The 18,036-nt window shown below is 40.9% G+C and overlaps 1 protein-coding gene across 3 annotated transcripts in view; it reads left to right on the top strand.

Moving 5' to 3' along the window:
- The window catches only part of LOC132527706 (phosphatase and actin regulator 1-like), a 281,505-nt gene that overhangs the window by 35,335 nt on the left and 228,134 nt on the right, over positions 1-18,036 (top strand). For all 3 annotated transcript variants that reach the window (XM_060163687.1, XM_060163686.1, XM_060163685.1), the window contains exon 2: positions 1,024-1,170. In XM_060163687.1, the coding sequence (XP_060019670.1) occupies positions 1,024-1,170 (147 nt within the window). The remainder of the gene's footprint in view (positions 1-1,023; positions 1,171-18,036) is intronic.

The following is an 18,036-nucleotide window of genomic DNA, read 5'->3' as shown; positions in this document are numbered from 1 at the left end:
AGTGCAAACATTCAAAGAAATGTAAGGTGCCCTTGATCTTCACCCTCTCCTTCAGAAACAATGGTAGAGAGTTATAGAGATTACAGGTCCAATCCAAAGACTATTATTCATGCTCTAAATCGCCAAATAAAAAGCCGAATGGGTACTTCCGTAGAGCTAAACATATCCTAGAAACCCGTGGTGGTAAGAAAGCCACTCAATTCTGCATGAATATGTCTAGTCTACATTCAGAATATCAACTCTAGAAACTTTACTGCCAAACTGCCCCCAAAGTTATATACACTTTCCCTCTGTCCTCCATCTCTAGGGCTCAACGGGGGCCTGCAAGAGAGCTTCCAGGGAGTCCAGATCTGGTTCCATCTCTATTTGAGCTCCAGGTTGGGGAAGAGGGAGCAGAGGGGTACTCGATATAGCGTGCTCTCTTCCATGACCAGCTGGGCCTAGGCTCGCACCCCAGGAATAATAACTCACGCAAGGAAAGCTGAAGCTGGGCTATCTGGTCGGGCATCCTCAGCCCAGACAATCCTGTGGGTTGAGGAGACCCTCGTGTGCACTTGAAAAGCAAGCGGAGTAAGTGCATTTGGCGGGAGAGGGCACAGTGCTGACTGGGCATCCTTGCTTTGGAGTCCTCCCTTTCGCATTAGCCTACCTGTGCCAAGAGCTGAGAACTGGGGCTGCGGGCAGGAGGCGGGGTGTCCGTCCGGGGCACTGACCCGTTGGCCCTGTGGCTGAGTGCAATGACGGTGAGCCCTGAGCATAAGCCGGGCCTGGGCCGATCCCTGCTCCAGTCCATAAATCCTTAACAGGTTTTCTTTCTCTCCCCTCACCCTTTTCTCTCCTTTGCTCTCTTTCTTTCTCTCTCCCTCTTCTCTCCTTTCCCCTCTCTTCCCCCCTCCCTCCCCGCCCCCTTTCCCTTCCTCTCCCATCCCCCTCTGCCCTCCCCCTTGCCCTGCGGGTGAGCCTCTTCCTTCCCCTCCCCCCCTTTTTCCGCCTCCCTCCGTCTCTCTCCATCTCCTCCCTCAGCTCGCCGGGCGACCCTGCTTCTGCCTCCCACATTAATGGCGGCATCTTCGGAGGACGATATAGACCGGCGGCCCATCAGAAGAGTCCGCTCCAAGAGCGACACTCCGTACCTCGCGGAGGCCAGGATCTCCTTCACCCTGGGGGCAGGTGAGGACGAAGCTCTTGCCTTGCTCTCTCCGCCACGCCGCTTCCTTCCCTCCTCCCCGGCTGGCTCGGCCCCCAGCCCCTCCTGTGGTCCCCCTCCCCCTCCCGGCCGTGCCCTCCCCTCCGCCCCACTTCGTACCCAGCCGGGTCCCTGGCGCTCGCTCGCTCGCTCTCTTTGTGTGCCGAGTAAGGAGGTGTGTGTGTATGTGTGTATTTGTGTGTGTGTGCCTGTGCGTGTGTGTGTGTTGAGCAGGTGGGGGAGGGTAGTGGTGCGTGGAGCCCTGCCTCCGCCGGGGAGTCGCACGCGGGCTTTCCCCTTCCTTGAAGCGAAGGATGTGTTGTCACTGATAACAATGATCGTAGGCGTAGCCGAGAGCTGGGTCGGGATGCTCCACCGGCTGTGGGCAGAGGGTTTGGCAAGGCTCCGCTGGTGTGGTTTGCTGGTGGGGCTACTACAGGGTGGAACTTGTTGGTGACGTTCAGACTCTGGTGATTTTGCCGGGTTGATACACGCCTGCTGCGGTTTTGGAGTGAGGAGGGGCCGGGCGGGGATCACAGCTGGGAACGGGACCAAGCACTTGGCAAGCAACCGTAGTGATGATAATAATAGTATGGTCTATAGGATGCATATGGGGTGATGATAGGAAGCTGTCACTGGAACTGGTGCCCAAAGTGGCCCAGATGGAATTAAGTGAAAAGGGTAACTGACGTGGAGGAGGGAGGGAAAGAAGGGGGAAGGAGAAGAGAGGACAGAGGAAGGAAGGGAAGGAGAGAGGGCCGGAGAGAGGGAGGAAGGAAAAGGAAGGGAGGGAGGAAGAAAGAAGGAAGAAATGAACCACAGAGAAGACTGAGGGATTCAGGGAGTCAAACTGAGAGCTGTCAGGGTTACCTGAAAGGAAGCACCCAGTGTCCGCTGTCTCCACTGCTGCTGCAGCTCCGGATTCACAGGCAGACCTCACCTCCTGTTACTAGTAGATGGTCACTATCACCCAGAGGAAGTTGTTCGCTACTAACTTCACGGGGCTGCCTTTTCTGAAAGACTGCTAAGTCTCTCCCTCCAAGCTTCTGTCTCTTCCTTTCTAGAATCCCTTGGTATTCTCGCAACTCCAGTGCAAAAAGAGTGAGGGCATTTCCTGAAGATCCTCCTTCAAAATAAGTTTAAAAAGAACATGATATCAATACCTTTTTCTTTAGGAAACTCAGCCCTTGAAAATGGAACTGAATCAAACAAAGTGTGTGTGTGTGTGTGTGTGTGTGTGTGCTGGAACAAAGAGAAACTTCGGATAATGACTATTTTACACATTATTGAGAAGTTTGAACAAAAGAGAAAACTCTGCATAAAGAAACAAGATGTGTTGGCTAAGGAACCATATTTTATGACCGATAGGATGGTAACTGAATGTGCCGAAGTAGCCAAGTTCTTTGGAGTGTAATTTTCCTGTCTCGATGATTTTGATTTTTTTAACCCTGTGTTTTCTCGTCACCCCTGAAATGTTTGCCTCTGGATTTGGCACTGGAGAAAGAGGACTTTATTGGAGGAGGCTTTGACAGTTTTTGTGGCAGGCTGTAGTAGCCTATGGTCTTCGTTTGGAACTATTAATCCTTCACTTGTATGTTCCAGGTTCAGAATATGATGTGAGGGGTCTTGGAAAGGACTGAGAAGAGTTCCTTTTAGGATTGAGATTGTTTTCTGACCCAGAGAAATTAAGAATTATTCCTTTGCTATCAAACTCTGGTATATTCCCTTGGTGTCTTTGGCTTGGCAGAGAAGGAAGGGGGCTTAAGAGGCAGTTAATAAGGTTGTTTACCTACTACTGGTGCTTTTACAACAAAACAATAAAATAAAGCACTAAAAAAGAGTTTCAAGTTTCTGCTACTGTTGAGTTGGGCTGAACCCTTTTGCCACCAGATTAAAGCCAGTGACTTGCAGTCTTTTATCCTGCGTAAATTGCTCTGGAGGCCAATGAAAAGATTGGACTTTTCAGACAAGACTTGTCTCCCTTCCATCTGGAAATAAACAAGCCAAACGAGCTCCCAGTCCCTTATGAATATGTTCCTTAGAGTAGCCTTAAAAGCACAGTGTCAAGAAAGACAGCAGCAAGAAAGAGGAATGCGGTGGGAGAGGATGTTTCTCAAGGACGGAGGAGGGCAGTTGTTGAGGGTTCTGCTCTGCGACTAGGGGAGCTGTCCTGTCGGTGGTGCTGAAGCCAAGGGCTGGGTGAGAGGCGTGACTGTGAGCCCGACAGCAGAGGGAGGGGTGCTCAGTCCCTCTCTGTGATGGAATCCCAGGGAAAACGCGCACGGTCTGGCCACCGAAAACTTTTCTATCCCTGCCCACCTACGTTTGCCGCCTGTTTACTACGCCTCACGCCCACTGCTCCACTGCTCACATCGGGAGGTTTTGCTCTAATTTTGTGCCGGCAGCTCACTCCTGGGGCTTTGTTGATTTTCCAGCTGGCTTCGGGCTGCTTTTCTGACATAGTAAGATCTACTCGCAGATGTGCCTTTCCCTCGCGTTTAAAAGTAATTGTAACCCCCGGTTTAAAAAGCAAACAGCCTTGTTTATCTCCTTGAGCAGCAACTTGCAATTAAACTATTAGCGTCGTTATCAGCATTGCTGAAGAGAGGAGCCTGCATACTCTGGATAAATTACATAATTTGGGCATAGAGAGAATTTTGTTTGTCTCTTAACAACAATTTATAAACGATTAAGCAAGGAAGCGTTCATCTGCCCTTTCTTCCCGCTCCTCTCCTACCCCTAGTCACTTACTCTTTATTCTTTCCAGAGAAATTCTTTATTGGTTTAAACTATTTATGCTTAGCATTCCCTTTCTCACACCCACTCATTTTATATAAGCCCATGTTTAACATTTGAGAGGTTTAGTAATGCTTCAAGGAAATAAATATACACATATTCATTTTACTTGGAAATCATGAAATCATGAAATCATCTGGGGACCAACTCCCTTAAAACTAATGTGTACACTTGCCAGATAAAGTGGAATGAGCATTTTGAATATTGATTCAATACTTAAGCATTCCTTCAACTACACCCTGTCCCTGATGGTACTTATTAATATCATTTCAGAAATAACTCCACAGCTTGAGTGAAGCATATAATCCTACAGTCCCAAGTCCGTCAAAGAATAGCAGCAAAATGTGGGTCTTCCATCACTTTATGAAGATGCTAATTTCAAGTTCAGTCTAAATTGAGAGAGTAGAGAACACAATTTTTTTCTGAACCATGACTTCATTTTTCGAAACGAGCCTCTTTTGTAGGCTTTTTACCTTCTATTTAGCATTTAGTATATGCAAACATTGATAGTTGATTGTTTGCTGAAGATAGTATACATGCTAGAGAGAATGAAGCCAACGTATTTGCTGAAAGTTACTCAGACACGTTAGATCTCATTTAAAACACTGGAAGAAGTTTTTTTTTCCTGAGAAATTCAAATGTGTTAAAAGGACATCGTGTAACAGAAGAGTGTGTGCACACTATTCGTAGCAAGTGTTTCTAATTGTGTTCTCACTCCGTAATGAACATCACTGGCATTTAGCTCGTAAGACCTTACCCTGCCTCATGAGGTCGTTCATTCACCGTATTGAAGTGAATGCAATGTAGATTTGCAGCTCATCTAGCAAATATTTCCCCATGGGCTAGTTTATTCTATTTATTTTTACTTTAACAGTATATAGAAGAATATTTGATACATAGAAGGTACTGAAACAGAAAGGTTCTCCATAATTACACACCAAAACGAATGAAAGTGTTGTGATACATAGAAGATTTAAGCACATCTAAAAGTTCTTAAAGGGATGTCAAAAGGAGGAAAGCTAGTCCTAGGATGATATAGGATTGTTTAAAACACAAAACCAATATTTTGCACTGTTGAGAAGAGTAAGTACTTCTCTAATCGTATGTATGTTTAACCTTTGTTGACATCTCAGAATTGCTTTGTACGTATGGAGGAGACTTTAAATTAATAGCGTCGTCAACCCCAGAATACTTATCCTCTTCGGAAGGCTGAGATCTGTTTTTGTCCCTGATGTTAGCCAGAGGTATTTGTTTCTGACTCCCATTGGTCTCCTCCACTCTTTCAGGCCTAGAAGAAAATTGCAGTCAGAAGTGGCTTTCCTCTGGCTACTTTTTTTTTTGCGGTACGCAGGCGTCTCACTGTTGTGGCCGCTCCGCGGCATGTGGAATCTTCCCGGACCGGGGCACGAACCCGTGTCCCGTGCATCGGCAGGCGGACTCTCAACCACCGCGCCACCAGGGAAGCCCCCTCTCTGGCTACTTTTAAGAATGGCTGGGTCAGTCATATTAAGTTTTAAACTGAGATCCCTTTTCTACCTCTCTTGAGGAGGAAGACCTTTATCCCTTAGCTAAATTATAAAAGTCCTGATATTGAGAAGTGACATCTCAGAATGTGCTATTGTCATTTAGCAATGAGGACTGTCTCTAGAAGAAATTGTGAATATTGTCATGCTGAACCAATCTGAAGGTCTTGGTAAACATTCTCCTTCACTCTTTCACTGAGGAATGCCTATGCATGTATCCCTCACAATATTTTTGTTACTGATTTCAAATTGAAGGCAGAGCATGTGGGTCTGGCTTTTATATGGTGGACCCCAAATCTCCTTTAAAGTATTGCTTCTAGCTTTCAGTAGCCAGAATCCAAGTAGCTGACCATGTAGCTGACCAGGAGCCTCTATAGTGGGGCTCTCTGAAGGTTTGTCCTCCTTCTGTGTCATTGGAAAAGTTAGCTAACCCGATAATCTCACTACGTCATGCATTAAGGTGGTACTAATGAAGACCACTCCAGATAACATAAATAATATACATGAGGTACAGAAAAGTGAGTAATTAACACCAAGAGAAAACAGGAAACCCTTTGCCGTGAATGTTTAACTTGTCTGCTTACAATGTCATTGTTTCAACAACAATTCATACATTTATGAGATAACTAAAACATGAAATCTGAGTTGCATGGTTCAGTTTTCTTAGGATCTTTTGATCTGGGCACTGTTAAAAAATTTTTTTTAAGATCTAAGTATTGTATTTACTATTATCACTAAATGCTAAGTTTCTTGTTTGGTTTGTCTGTATATGCCCATATACTCTAATTTCATGGAAGACGATGGAGGTGTGTCTTATATAAAAAATAAGAATCAGGAGTCAGAAGAACTGATTCTAATCTCTTCCTCTAAGACCGTAGGCAAGTCATTTAACCTTTGTGGGTTTGATTCACTCAGCTCTAGATTTTTAAATCTCGAAAGTCCCATCCAATCTAAAAAAATTGTGTGAATAATTGGCCCTTCTAACTCTGGCTGTGCTAATGGATACATACTATGCCACTGATTTTATGTATAGTCTAATTTATGGTATAAAACATATAGACTAGCATAATTACAATAAGAATTAAAATATTTGATCAAAGCTAAGTTACAAAAATAAGTTTGATTAAAAGAATAATTAATATATATTGTAGTAATTTAAAATAAATTATTAATAATAACTAAGAATTGCCAGAAGGCACATTTATATGTACCATATTAATCAAAATGTTTTAAATTTGAATATTCAGGGATTAGAGTCTTTAACGCAGTTGATGCTCCGTAAGTGTTTGTTGTATGGTTGACTATGGTATTCGAGAAAGCTTAGCAATACATGGAAAGTCAGGAAACTAAATATTAATCCAGTTCCCAATTGGCATTTTAAGTCTCGTAGCCTGTTCTTTCATAATTAAAATGAAATGAGTATACCTATAAGATCTATAGTTTCCCTTTATCCTTTTAAATTACCAGGGAAGGGAAATATGTATGCAGACTAGCTAAATGGCAAGATTCAATCAAGCTGCAATGTACCCTTTTGGAATTCACAAATAGAAGAATCCTAACTTCTAGGCACTGTCTGTGAAACTTGACCATGAACTACAAAGAACTTTGTTTCCTTTTTCTTCACAGGCATATAAGCTGACAGGAGCAAATAAACTGTTGGTCAGAATAAGTGCACATTAATAGATTTACATACATACATTTTAATACTAACCAAAACTATTTTGAAGTTCCTTATGGAGTTATTCTTTGATATACGCAACTTCAATTCGTCATAATTTATTGCGCAAGTAAAATAATTAAAATTCAAGTGGGAAGAGAAGATAACTTGTAGAGCTATTTTTCTCTTTGATTAATAAAGTGACATAGGGAACATACATTATAGCCAGTGTTACGTATAAACTGAAGAGGGCCTGAAGGGACAAGTAATAGATATAAGTTTTTCCTCATTGTATGATACAAGAAAAACTCTAGAATTTTCATATTTTGTTTCATATCCCCTCCATCCACTTTAGTAGGTGATAAAGTGGATATGATTTCCGGGGTGTGGGGGGGAATTGTGGGCCATGTTGACATTTTAATTGCTTTAATTTATAAGTCTTTTATATAATGAAGGATAGTTAAAATAAAAGGCAAAATCGATTTTGTGGTCTTTTTGAATGATGATGGATTCAGTTGCATGACTTTCACACAGGTTATCAAAGGACAAGAGGAATAATCTCATGCTAGTAGTTATTTAATATTTATGAAGGCAAGTATTGTGTAAAAGCCTGTAGATTTCCTATTGATCTTTTCACATTTGTATACCTTATACTAACAATTCCGTAGCAGAATCTTTGAACATTAAATACCTGGGCTGTAATTGCAGACATGAGGATTCAATATACAGTCAACCCTTTGTATCCATGGTTCTGAATCTACGGATTCAACCGACTGCGGGTTGAGAGCACATTATTTCTGGATGTTTATCAATCAAAGGGCAACAGGTTGGTTTAATACTCCATCATGGTTTATTCAAAAATATAGAAAAAGCCTTGCTATGTTTGAATTTATCCCTTATTCCATCTGGGCCTGTTTTGGAGATGAGGGGAGGATGGAGGAAGGTGAGAAGAAATAATAATATAGAATATTCATTCATTCAACAAATATTAATTTAGAAGTTGAGACAACTTTTTAGACCCTTGGGATACATTAGTGATGAAAACAAAAACATCTTACCCTCATGAATTTTAACTTCTAAAAGTGAGTTATGGACAGTAGACAATACCATAGTTAAGTAAGTTGTATAGTATTTCATAGGTTAAGTGTTAAGGCAAAAATAAAGCAAACTAAGAGTATAAGGCATATGGGGACAAAGAAAAGGATGGATTGCAGGATAGGCAACACTGAGAAGAGGGAATCTGAACAAAGTTCTCCACAGTAGAGGAGGGAATGAGCACTGTCAATATGGGGCGGAAGAGAAGGCGGAGAGAACGGAGGGGAAGCAAGTGTAAAGGCCCTAAATCAGGAGCGTTCCCGGTGTGTTTAGGACTTGGCAAGGAGCCCAGCTTGGTTGGAGAGGAGTGAATCAAGTGGTAGGAGGGAACGGGGACTAGATTACAGAGGATCCGGTGGGCCATTGCCCACTCATGGTGAAATGTGGTACAAGGCAGGGATTTGAGCACAAGAGAACATGATCTGAAATAGATTTTAAAAGGATCACTTGGGCTGCTGTGTTAAGGACAGACGATAGTGGGGCAAGGAGGAAGCAGGGCAGCTGGTTTGGAAGCTATTACAGTAATCCAGAAAGATGGTGCTGGCTCAGCAGCAGGGTACAGCGGAAGCAGTGAGCAGTGGTCAGATTCTATAGGTATTTGAAGGTATAGCGAACAGGCTTTTATGGTGGATTGAATGTGGGTTGTGAGAGCAGGAGAGGAGCAAGGAGTACCTCAAGGTTCAGCCTGAGCAACTGAAAGGATAGAAAGGGCCATTTAGGGGCATGGGGTATGGTCAGGAGTGCAAATACAGACATAGCAAGTGTGAGATGTCTACTATACATCCAAGTGGAGGTATCCAACAAGCAGTTATACAGGTCTAAGGTTAAACTGAAGTCTGGCCCAGAAATAAATACTTGAGTTGTCAGCATATATAGAGGGAGCCCTTACAGAGGGCTTCATCAACATTTCCTCACTTATTTTTCGTAATGACCCTATGAGATTGGCATTATTATTACTCTCCTTATTTCATCCATGTGAAAACTAAGCCACAAAGAGGTTAAATAACTTAAGCTAATAAGGGGAGTAAGAGGAAGAATTAGAATTCAGATCCTGTTTTATATGACTTCAAAATCTGTATTTTTAATGGGGATGATTTATTATAAGAGAGCAAGCTTACGTTATCAGCTTTGCTTTGAGGTTACATTTGAAGCTGAACATGTCTAGGGGAAAGAAAGAGATGGAACTAGGGGTGCATCCTAGCTCAGTATTTTATAAAATGTTTGGCTAGGATTCACTGTAAGAAGTGCATTTTATATCACCTCACATACATATTGAGAATTGGAATAAAATGTTTCTCAAAATACCCTTATAAGTCACAAATGTACTCTGATGTTTTCTATATTATCCTATCCCATCCCTTCCCACTCTGTTTTATTCTAACATATTTTAGTTATAAGAATGCTAGTTTTAACTCATCTAAATGATTTTGTAACCCCCAGTTTAAAAAACATTACTTGATAGTTTTCTTGGAGTGATTTCTGAACTCGGAAAAAGCTTTTGCAAGGCAATCCCTCTTTAGGACTTCCACTATCCCCGTAAGAGTGTGGTCAATTCATTCTCTTACCTGGATGTGAATCAAGGTAAAAGAGAAAAACCCTAAGGTCTGGGCCAACTTAGCTACCGGACACAGTAGACACAGAGCCCAGGTTCACAATACATTTAGAGGCCCACAAAAGTGTTTTAATTTTTTAAAGTCAGAAGAAAAAATAAATATAATCCAGCCTGTTTTACATATGTCTTTATACCAACACATAATATTTTGTAATACTTATAAAGTATAGTTTAAAAATGTTTTGTGGTAAAAGACAAATGTGCATAGGACCCACAAAAGTCATAATGAAGCTCTACAAAGGGTGGAAAGAGAAGCAGTGAGAAAAAAATTGTTTTTCAACGTAGGACAGTGTCTATAAGAATATACTCTGGAGCTAGACTTTTTTGGGTTCAACTCCCTACTTTATCACTTACTAGCTGTGTGGCCTTGGGCAAGGCATTTAACCCCACCCTGCCTCAGTTTTCTCACCTGTAAAATGGGACAAATAATGGAGACCACCTTAGAGGTTTGCTAAACTTGGAGCCGGGGAGGGATAAATTGGGAGATTGGGATTGACATATACACACTACTATACGTAAATAGATAACTAGTAAGAACCTGCTGTATAGCACATGGAACTCTACTAAATACTCTGTAATGACCTATAGGGAATAGAATCTAAAAAAGCGTGGATATATGTATATGTATAACTGATTCACTTTGCTGTACGGCAGAAACTAACACAACATTGTAAATCAACTATACTCCAATAAAAATTAATTTAAAAAATGTGGAAAAACTTAGAATAATTCCTGCCACATAGTGAGTATTCACTACACAAAGTGAAGAATGAACTCCATTATTCCTTTATGTTTCTGTGTTCTGCCTCACCTTGATTCTATTCTTCTAACATACTACCAAAAAAAAAATTGCCTCTCTAGGTACCACATCTTACAAGACCAAATGAGCTGCAGATTCAGAAAGTCTCATATAAGGAAAAAATTTTCTTTACTAAATTTCACCCCTATTCAATCCTTCTTGCTTACACTGCAGAATGAATAGAACCTGCCCAAAATGAGAAAGTCACCCTTAAACTCTGAAAGTTAAGGAAATTTACATTAAAGATAGTCTATTGTCCAACTAGAGTTAAATGGATCATCTTTGAAATGTCTTTCACAAATGGCCACATGGAAATGGCCACCTGAGGAAAAACCTACTGGACTTTCCAACAATCCTCTAAACTTGGAGGAGGTGGTGTGAGGGGAGAAGGAAAAAAGAAGAGCAAACGAAGAAATACAGGGAGAGAAGAGGAGGGAGACAGAAAAACAAAACTTCTCAGTTTGAGAAAGGCATCCATGTAGGTCAGGAGAGCACATCGAAAATCATAGAATCTTGGCTTTTGAGAGTCAAGGGGAATATCTTCTCTTCCTTGAGTAATCAACACAAGGGTTCTGTGCTGTGGTTGGAGATATGCTTGTTCCCATATCTGAGTCTGCTGCTTATGAGCTGAATCGTCTCTGAATCTTTGAACCCTGGGAGATGGGGTAACACTCTCTGTCTCATCCCCACTGTTACTTTGAGGACCAAATGTGAAAATGCTTTGCCAATAGCTAAGTGCCCTAAAAAGGCAAGAAACAGATGTAGTCTGGGTGAATGGGACAGCTTAAATGCCTAGCTCTGACACAGATAAAGCACAAGAATAAAAATGTGAAAAATAGACTAATTCTACTTAAAATAATGCCTCTGCCATGGGCAAAAATTTAATATAGCCTAACAGTCCAGAAAGACTGAATACAGCATCTACCGATTTATAAATTTAGGCTCTGTTCATGCCTCCACTGTCAATCTCATTATTGTATGAAATGCAGTCACTCTAGGATACTATTATCCATCCATAAGAAACAAAGGGCTTGAATTTTTACAAGTGTTGGTGAATTGCAGAAGTTTTTCACTTCTTAGTGTAGTCCCAGGCTCACTTCAACTTTCCACTTGATAGTAGTTCTCGAGAAGGTACCTGTCGTATTCAAGCTACAAGTAACTGTACTGCACAGTAGAACTGCCAGCCAGTGCCGTGTGGGGTATTAGGTCACCTTGGCCTTCTGCAGACTCTCAGACAAATAGCTCTTCTTTCACAATCCCCTCTCCCCTTTTCTTCACCCTCTCCCTCTTCCCCCAACTGAATGTTCTACTTATTTGTTTTGACCTTAAAAAATACAACCAGAGGTTTCAAGGCAAAACCTTCATTCCTAAGAGAGAGAGAGGGGGTTAAATGTCCTCAGTGTTCTCCGTGGAAGTCTAGGGCTGTTCCTTACCTCCCCCTCCAACCACAGAATTATAGTTTGCACAGCTGTGGGACCAGCTGCTCTGTATTCACTCCAGACCTCACACCAGGCGGCCTTCCAGCAACATCCTTGCTATATCTGGTCATGACGCTGGCAGTCATCAGCTAAGAGGCAACTATTTCAGTAAGAAAAGTGACTTCTACCAGCAGTTTTGGCATCGGGCTCAGAGCTGCCCTACATGCAAGGAAACTTCTCAGTTCTAGAAACAATTTCCCCATGTTCAGTTTGTTCAATAGAAATAGAACAGGCAGAAACAAAATTAGGAGTGACAAAGTTTTTATTTTTATTCTTTTTTGTCTTTGACTTTTACCATTTGGAGGCTCCTTCTAATCTATGGATTTCATTCATATAAAAGCAGAATTTTTCAGCCGATATGTGGGTCTGGAGCTATGATGGGTAATGCAGACCACACCAAATTTTGGTTAACCATAGATTTCCCTTTATGCATAATTTATGATGCCCCATAACTTTCATGAGTGTATTTTACTGCATTTTGACATGTAAAGATATTTAGCTAATAGACTTTAAGCAAATTGAACGCTTGATACAATATTACAGTTTTGTGAAACTTCACAGTGACTAAATCTTTCTTCAGGTTGTGCAGTGCCTGAGGTAGTTTTCTTTTATCCATTCACGTAAGTAGTTCATTCTCACTATTCAGGAATAAATCATTAGTGTGGTTTCTGACCTTTTAGCCAAAGATGGCCCTTATAACCCCATGTACCACTCAATTCTCACCACAAAAATCCTCCCCATTTTATGAAGCAAACAGATAACATGGGCAGTGGTCACTGTAAATAATGTTTGGTTTGCTTGTTTAATTGATTTGAAAATTTGTCTTTGTTTATCAAAGTTTATTCATGTGTTTGCACCTGTAGTTCAGATCATATCCTTTCAGGGATCTTAAGAACACGCGTATTTCTCAAAATAGAAGATATGCTTATTTTTCTTGTCCACCAGGTCTGAGTCAAACCGTGTCACCACTTGTCTCAGAGGAAGGCAACCACATAGACGGAAGTGGGTGTTAAGTCTCAGACCAACTAGAACCATCCATAAAAATAATACCAGGTCAACCCAAAGTAAGCTCAGATCAGCCTTAAAGTCACTTCATTGGCCTCTCGGTTACAGCTCATATAATATGATCTGTATGAAAGATTTCTGCTGTAACGTTACCTCATAAAGAAATACATCATCTACAGACTCCTTTTATAAACCCAATTACAGGAGCAATTCAGCAGAGTTATAGCCACTAGGATCTGCATTCTATCTCCTCCTTGATTCCACTTATTAAAGACACTGAACTGGAAATATTGTAGAGGAAAGAAACAATGACTGAATTTAGCCAACACAGAAAAGGCTGGTATAATCACTCAATCAGGCATAACTTTAGTTCTCTCTTATTGCCATGTCATCAGCTTCATTTATAATAGGTGATTTGTCTAAAGAAAAACTATAAGCAGGCCCTTTGTACACAAATATGAATATATTTTCAATATCTCACTGACTTATTTGCAAAAAATTGTACTTGATTAATTCAAAAGTATTAGTTGGGTATTTCATTTCAATTCGACCATCATAGTACTTTGATAACTAAGATCTTTGGTGGCAAGTGGCAGAGAGCAAAATAAGAATAACAATTAATAAACCATATCATTAATTAAAAATTGATAAAAATATATTGTTGGGGGAAAAAGTCCAATTGTGAAAGATGTGATTCCTTTTAACTTCATACCAAGGCTCAGACCAGCAGGGACTCATATTCAGTTTGTTATCTCAAACAGAGCTGAAATGGTGATACTGGTTTTGGGAAGAAATCACATGTTATACTAACGCCTAGAAAGGGATCAAGTAGAGAAGCAGATGTAATGTTCAAGTGAAAGCTTTCCTGCAACACGACTCATCATTCAGAACTGGGGAAAAATGAGAAGCATGTTACGGCTACTCGTACATTGAATCCAATATTTGGTGCATTCACTGCAACTGGACAGAAACACTCAACACTGGTGTATATTAAAGCTGGTGTAAATCTCTTTCCAGTTGCTGCTTCTCAGTGGCCTTTGTTCTCTGTCAATCTCTAGAAACCTCAACTACGGTCGAGTAACCACAATGAATCCTGAGGGCATGCTAGTGTCTTTTTAAGATTATAACTCCTTTCATCTCTCATGCTTGCTCTTTAGTGACCTAAGGAAAAACAATTGTATTATTTATGTGAGTTCATGAAAATATAGATTTTTTTTCTGTAAGGCCTCAGTTTCCATAAATCTGTTGCTGGAGTTCATTATTTTCTTCCCCTAAGTGGGAAAACAGTTTCAGGCCTTAGGTCCACATAATTTCTCCCGTTACATTCCTATCTCTGCCTAGTGTTAGAATAAAATGCCTCACTGTCATGAAGGTCTAGAGGCCGTACAGTTAGGAGCAGATAAAGAAAGTACAGTGGCAAGTAAAAGAGAGCTCTGGTTTTCCCAGGGGTGAACTGCCTAGAGTGCCTACAGATTTGTAATATATCATCATACATAGAAGGAGAAAAATGTCTAGTGAGTATTGGTCCCCGTGGGAACCTAAGGTCAGGTAAGATGTAACAACCCTTCTGACAGCTCTTGAAACATTGCGGGTAGAGGAATAACCGTGGACTTGTGTCAGACAGACCTAGGTATGAATTCTGACTCTGTTGGGCAAGTTTAGGGCAAGTTTATTATATTTATGAACTTCAGCTTGCTTACCTATAAAATGAGAATACTAATTTCTCAGAATTGCTGTGAGAATTACATGAAAGGGGGATATAAAGCAAAGTACCTGGCATAGTAGGTGCTCAATAAACACTATTCAAACATTTCAAGCCAGAAACATGCTCAGTTTAGTTTATTAACATAAAATCTTGATGTTGTATCACAGTGATAAATATTTTATTAGATTACCAAAGACCCCTTCTCAAACCTGGACAAAATTTTAGAAAAAGAAAGGATGACTTGTTATAGTTTATTTTGACTTATTTCATTAAATAACAAAAAAACAAACATTCATCAAAGGCTCAACATGGATTTGATGTTTCATCAGCAACTAAATCAGGGACTTCCCTGGTGGTGCAGTGGTTAAGAATCCGCCTGCCAATGCAGGGGACATGGGTTCGAGCCCTGGTCCGGGAAGATCCCACATGCCGCGGAACACCTGAGCCTGTGCGCCACAACTACTGAGCCTGCGCTCTAGAGCCTGTGAGCCACAACTACTTAAGCCCACGCTCTTAGAGCCCATGCTCTGCAACAAGAGAAGCCCCTGCTCACCGCAACTAGAGAAAGCCCGCGCGCAGTAACGAAGACCCAACGCAGTCAAAAATAAATAAGTAAATTTATTAAAAAAGGAAAAAAACCCTAAATCCATCAGTAGGAACATTAACATCCACTGGACTCCAAGCTTTCTGAGGGAAGGAACTGTGTCGCCTGATTTGCTCCTGAATCTTTGGTGCCTAGCATTGGCCGTGGCCCATAAGAGGTGCTCAAAAAGTACTTGTCATGAAGAAATGTATCAGGGTAATGGCCACTTTGCTATCAGTCAGTCGTCTTTATACCAAACTAGTTGGATTTCTTCTACATATTTTTTAAAAGGACATTATTTTTATTTTTTTCATTTTTTATTGAGACATAATTGACATATAACATCATGTAAGTTTAAGGTGTACAAGGTGTTGATAAAAGGACTTTATTTTTTTAAGAGCAGTTTTATGTTCACAGAAAAATTGAAAGGAAGGTACAGAGATTTCCCCTATGGCCCCTGCGTCGACACATACAGACACCCCCATCACCTACATCCCCACCAGAGTGGTGCATTTGTTACAACTGATGCGTCCTGTTCACCCAAAGTCCATAGTTGACCTCAGGGTTCACTCTTGGTGTTGCACTTTCTATGGATTCGGTCAAATGTATAATGATAACTATCCACCATTATCGTATCATATAGAGTATTTTCACTGCCCTAAAAATTCTTTGTGATCAGCTTATTCATCTCTCTCCCTCACCCCGAAACCCCTGGCAACCACTGACCTCTTTACTGCCCTCAGAGTTTTGCTGTTTCCAGAATGTCATATAATTGCAATAATAGTATGTAGCCTTTCCAGAATGGTTCCTTTCACTTCCATGCATTTAACGTTCCCCTATGGCTCTTCATGGCTTGATAGCTCATTTGCTTTTAGTGCTGAGGAGTGTTCCACTGTCTGTAGGTACCACAGTTTATCTATCCATCCGCCTGCTGAAGGACATCTTGGTGGCTTCCACGTTTTGGCAACTATGAATAAAGCTGCTATAAACATCTGTGTGCAGGTTTTTGTGTGGACATATTTTTCAACTCCTCTGGGCAAACACCAAGGGGTGCGATTGCTGGATCATATGGTGAAAGTATGTTTAGTTTTATAAGAAACTTCCAAACTGTCCTCAAAAGTGGCTATACCATTTTGTATTCCCATCCGCAATGAATGAAGTTTCTTTTCCTTTTTTAGTAACATCTATACACATCTTCAAATATCGTGTCCTTATTTCCTTCTCACAATTTCTGGAAGCAGAAGCAGAGGGAGGAGACAAACTTACCCCCAGAGCTGCCTCCAAACCAGTCAGGCGTCTCAGACTTGCTGTATCCAACTCTTCAGCCCCTCCTCCTCTGGGGAAAGGTCCAGAGGCCTGACGTTCTCTATAGTTTTTGTCTGGCTTCTGAAAAATGTGGGAAAAAGGGTTATGTTGATTGTTACTCCCGCTCCATTGTCATTGCAGTAGTACTTGTGATGATACCACTAACTTTCTCATCAATATTCAGTTCATGGTCCCCTCTCAAGTAATCCCCTAGACAGGAAGAAAGGTTTAAAGTGCAGTTCTTGTGAAGGAAATGAGCTGTTTCTTCTCCCATGCATCAGAAATAGGAATGCCTTTGATTTTGCCAATTTTGAAAATGCGGAAGTAGAAATGAAGCGGGCACAGCCAGTCTTAATGTGTTTCTCCTCTCTGACCCAGCATTTTATTTTCTTTTTGAGCCATACTATAGGAACTGACATCATTGTGACAAGATCATGGGATCCTCCCTTTTTACATATTTCTGAAAACTATACCTAAATTTTATAAAATAAACCTTACTAAAATAGGAATAACATGTTCTGTGTTGGAGGTCATCCTTCATCTCCAAGTTCTTAGAGAATAGACTTGGACTCAACAGAATTTTTTTTTTTTAATTTTGGAGTCAGATTCAGGCTGCCTTTAAATTCAGAGCAGGGAAATTATTGAAATATTTAACGAATTGAGCTTAAAGGAAGTTTAGAGGTTATCTGTTCCAATTAACATATCTTGCAGGTAAGGAAATTACATCCCAGAGAACTCTGTGGTCCCCAAGAAGAGAAAGAAAAGACAGTGAAAGTGAAATTCCCCAGAATCTAGACATTTAAAAATAACTTAGTCCCAGGGGTGAGCTGAAGCCAGCTCATATAAGGTCATGAGAGCCAACTAGGCACATGTCTTCCCAAGTCCACATTCAGTGACATCATATCAGTAGTTTGAAATCAGCCTTGGAGGGAGTATTTACAGCCATGGAAATCAGCAAGCACTACTACAAATCAGAACTTTCTTTAGAGAGCTGGTTGTTAAACATTTACCAGCACACCACTGCTCAACTCACAGAACTGAGCCTAATATTTGACAGGCATACTTTAAGCACCATCTGAGTATAATACATAAGTGGTTTAGGCATGGTTTATTAGATGCTGAGAATATCAAAGGAAAAGTAGCAGATGGGTTTTGCTTGATCAATTTAATTTGACAACTTTAACATTCAAGTGTTTATTTACTTCAGTGGCTCTAGGAACATGCTGATAGGTCAAATTACTATATTATTGCTTTACTGTTATTTAAATATGGAATAATCAATATGGCTACGG

The sequence above is a fragment of the Lagenorhynchus albirostris genome, chromosome 10, assembly GCF_949774975.1.
Source record: "Lagenorhynchus albirostris chromosome 10, mLagAlb1.1, whole genome shotgun sequence".
In the NCBI taxonomy this organism is placed as follows: Eukaryota; Metazoa; Chordata; class Mammalia; order Artiodactyla; family Delphinidae; genus Lagenorhynchus; species Lagenorhynchus albirostris.
This window is presented reverse-complemented; position numbering and strand designations above follow the sequence as displayed.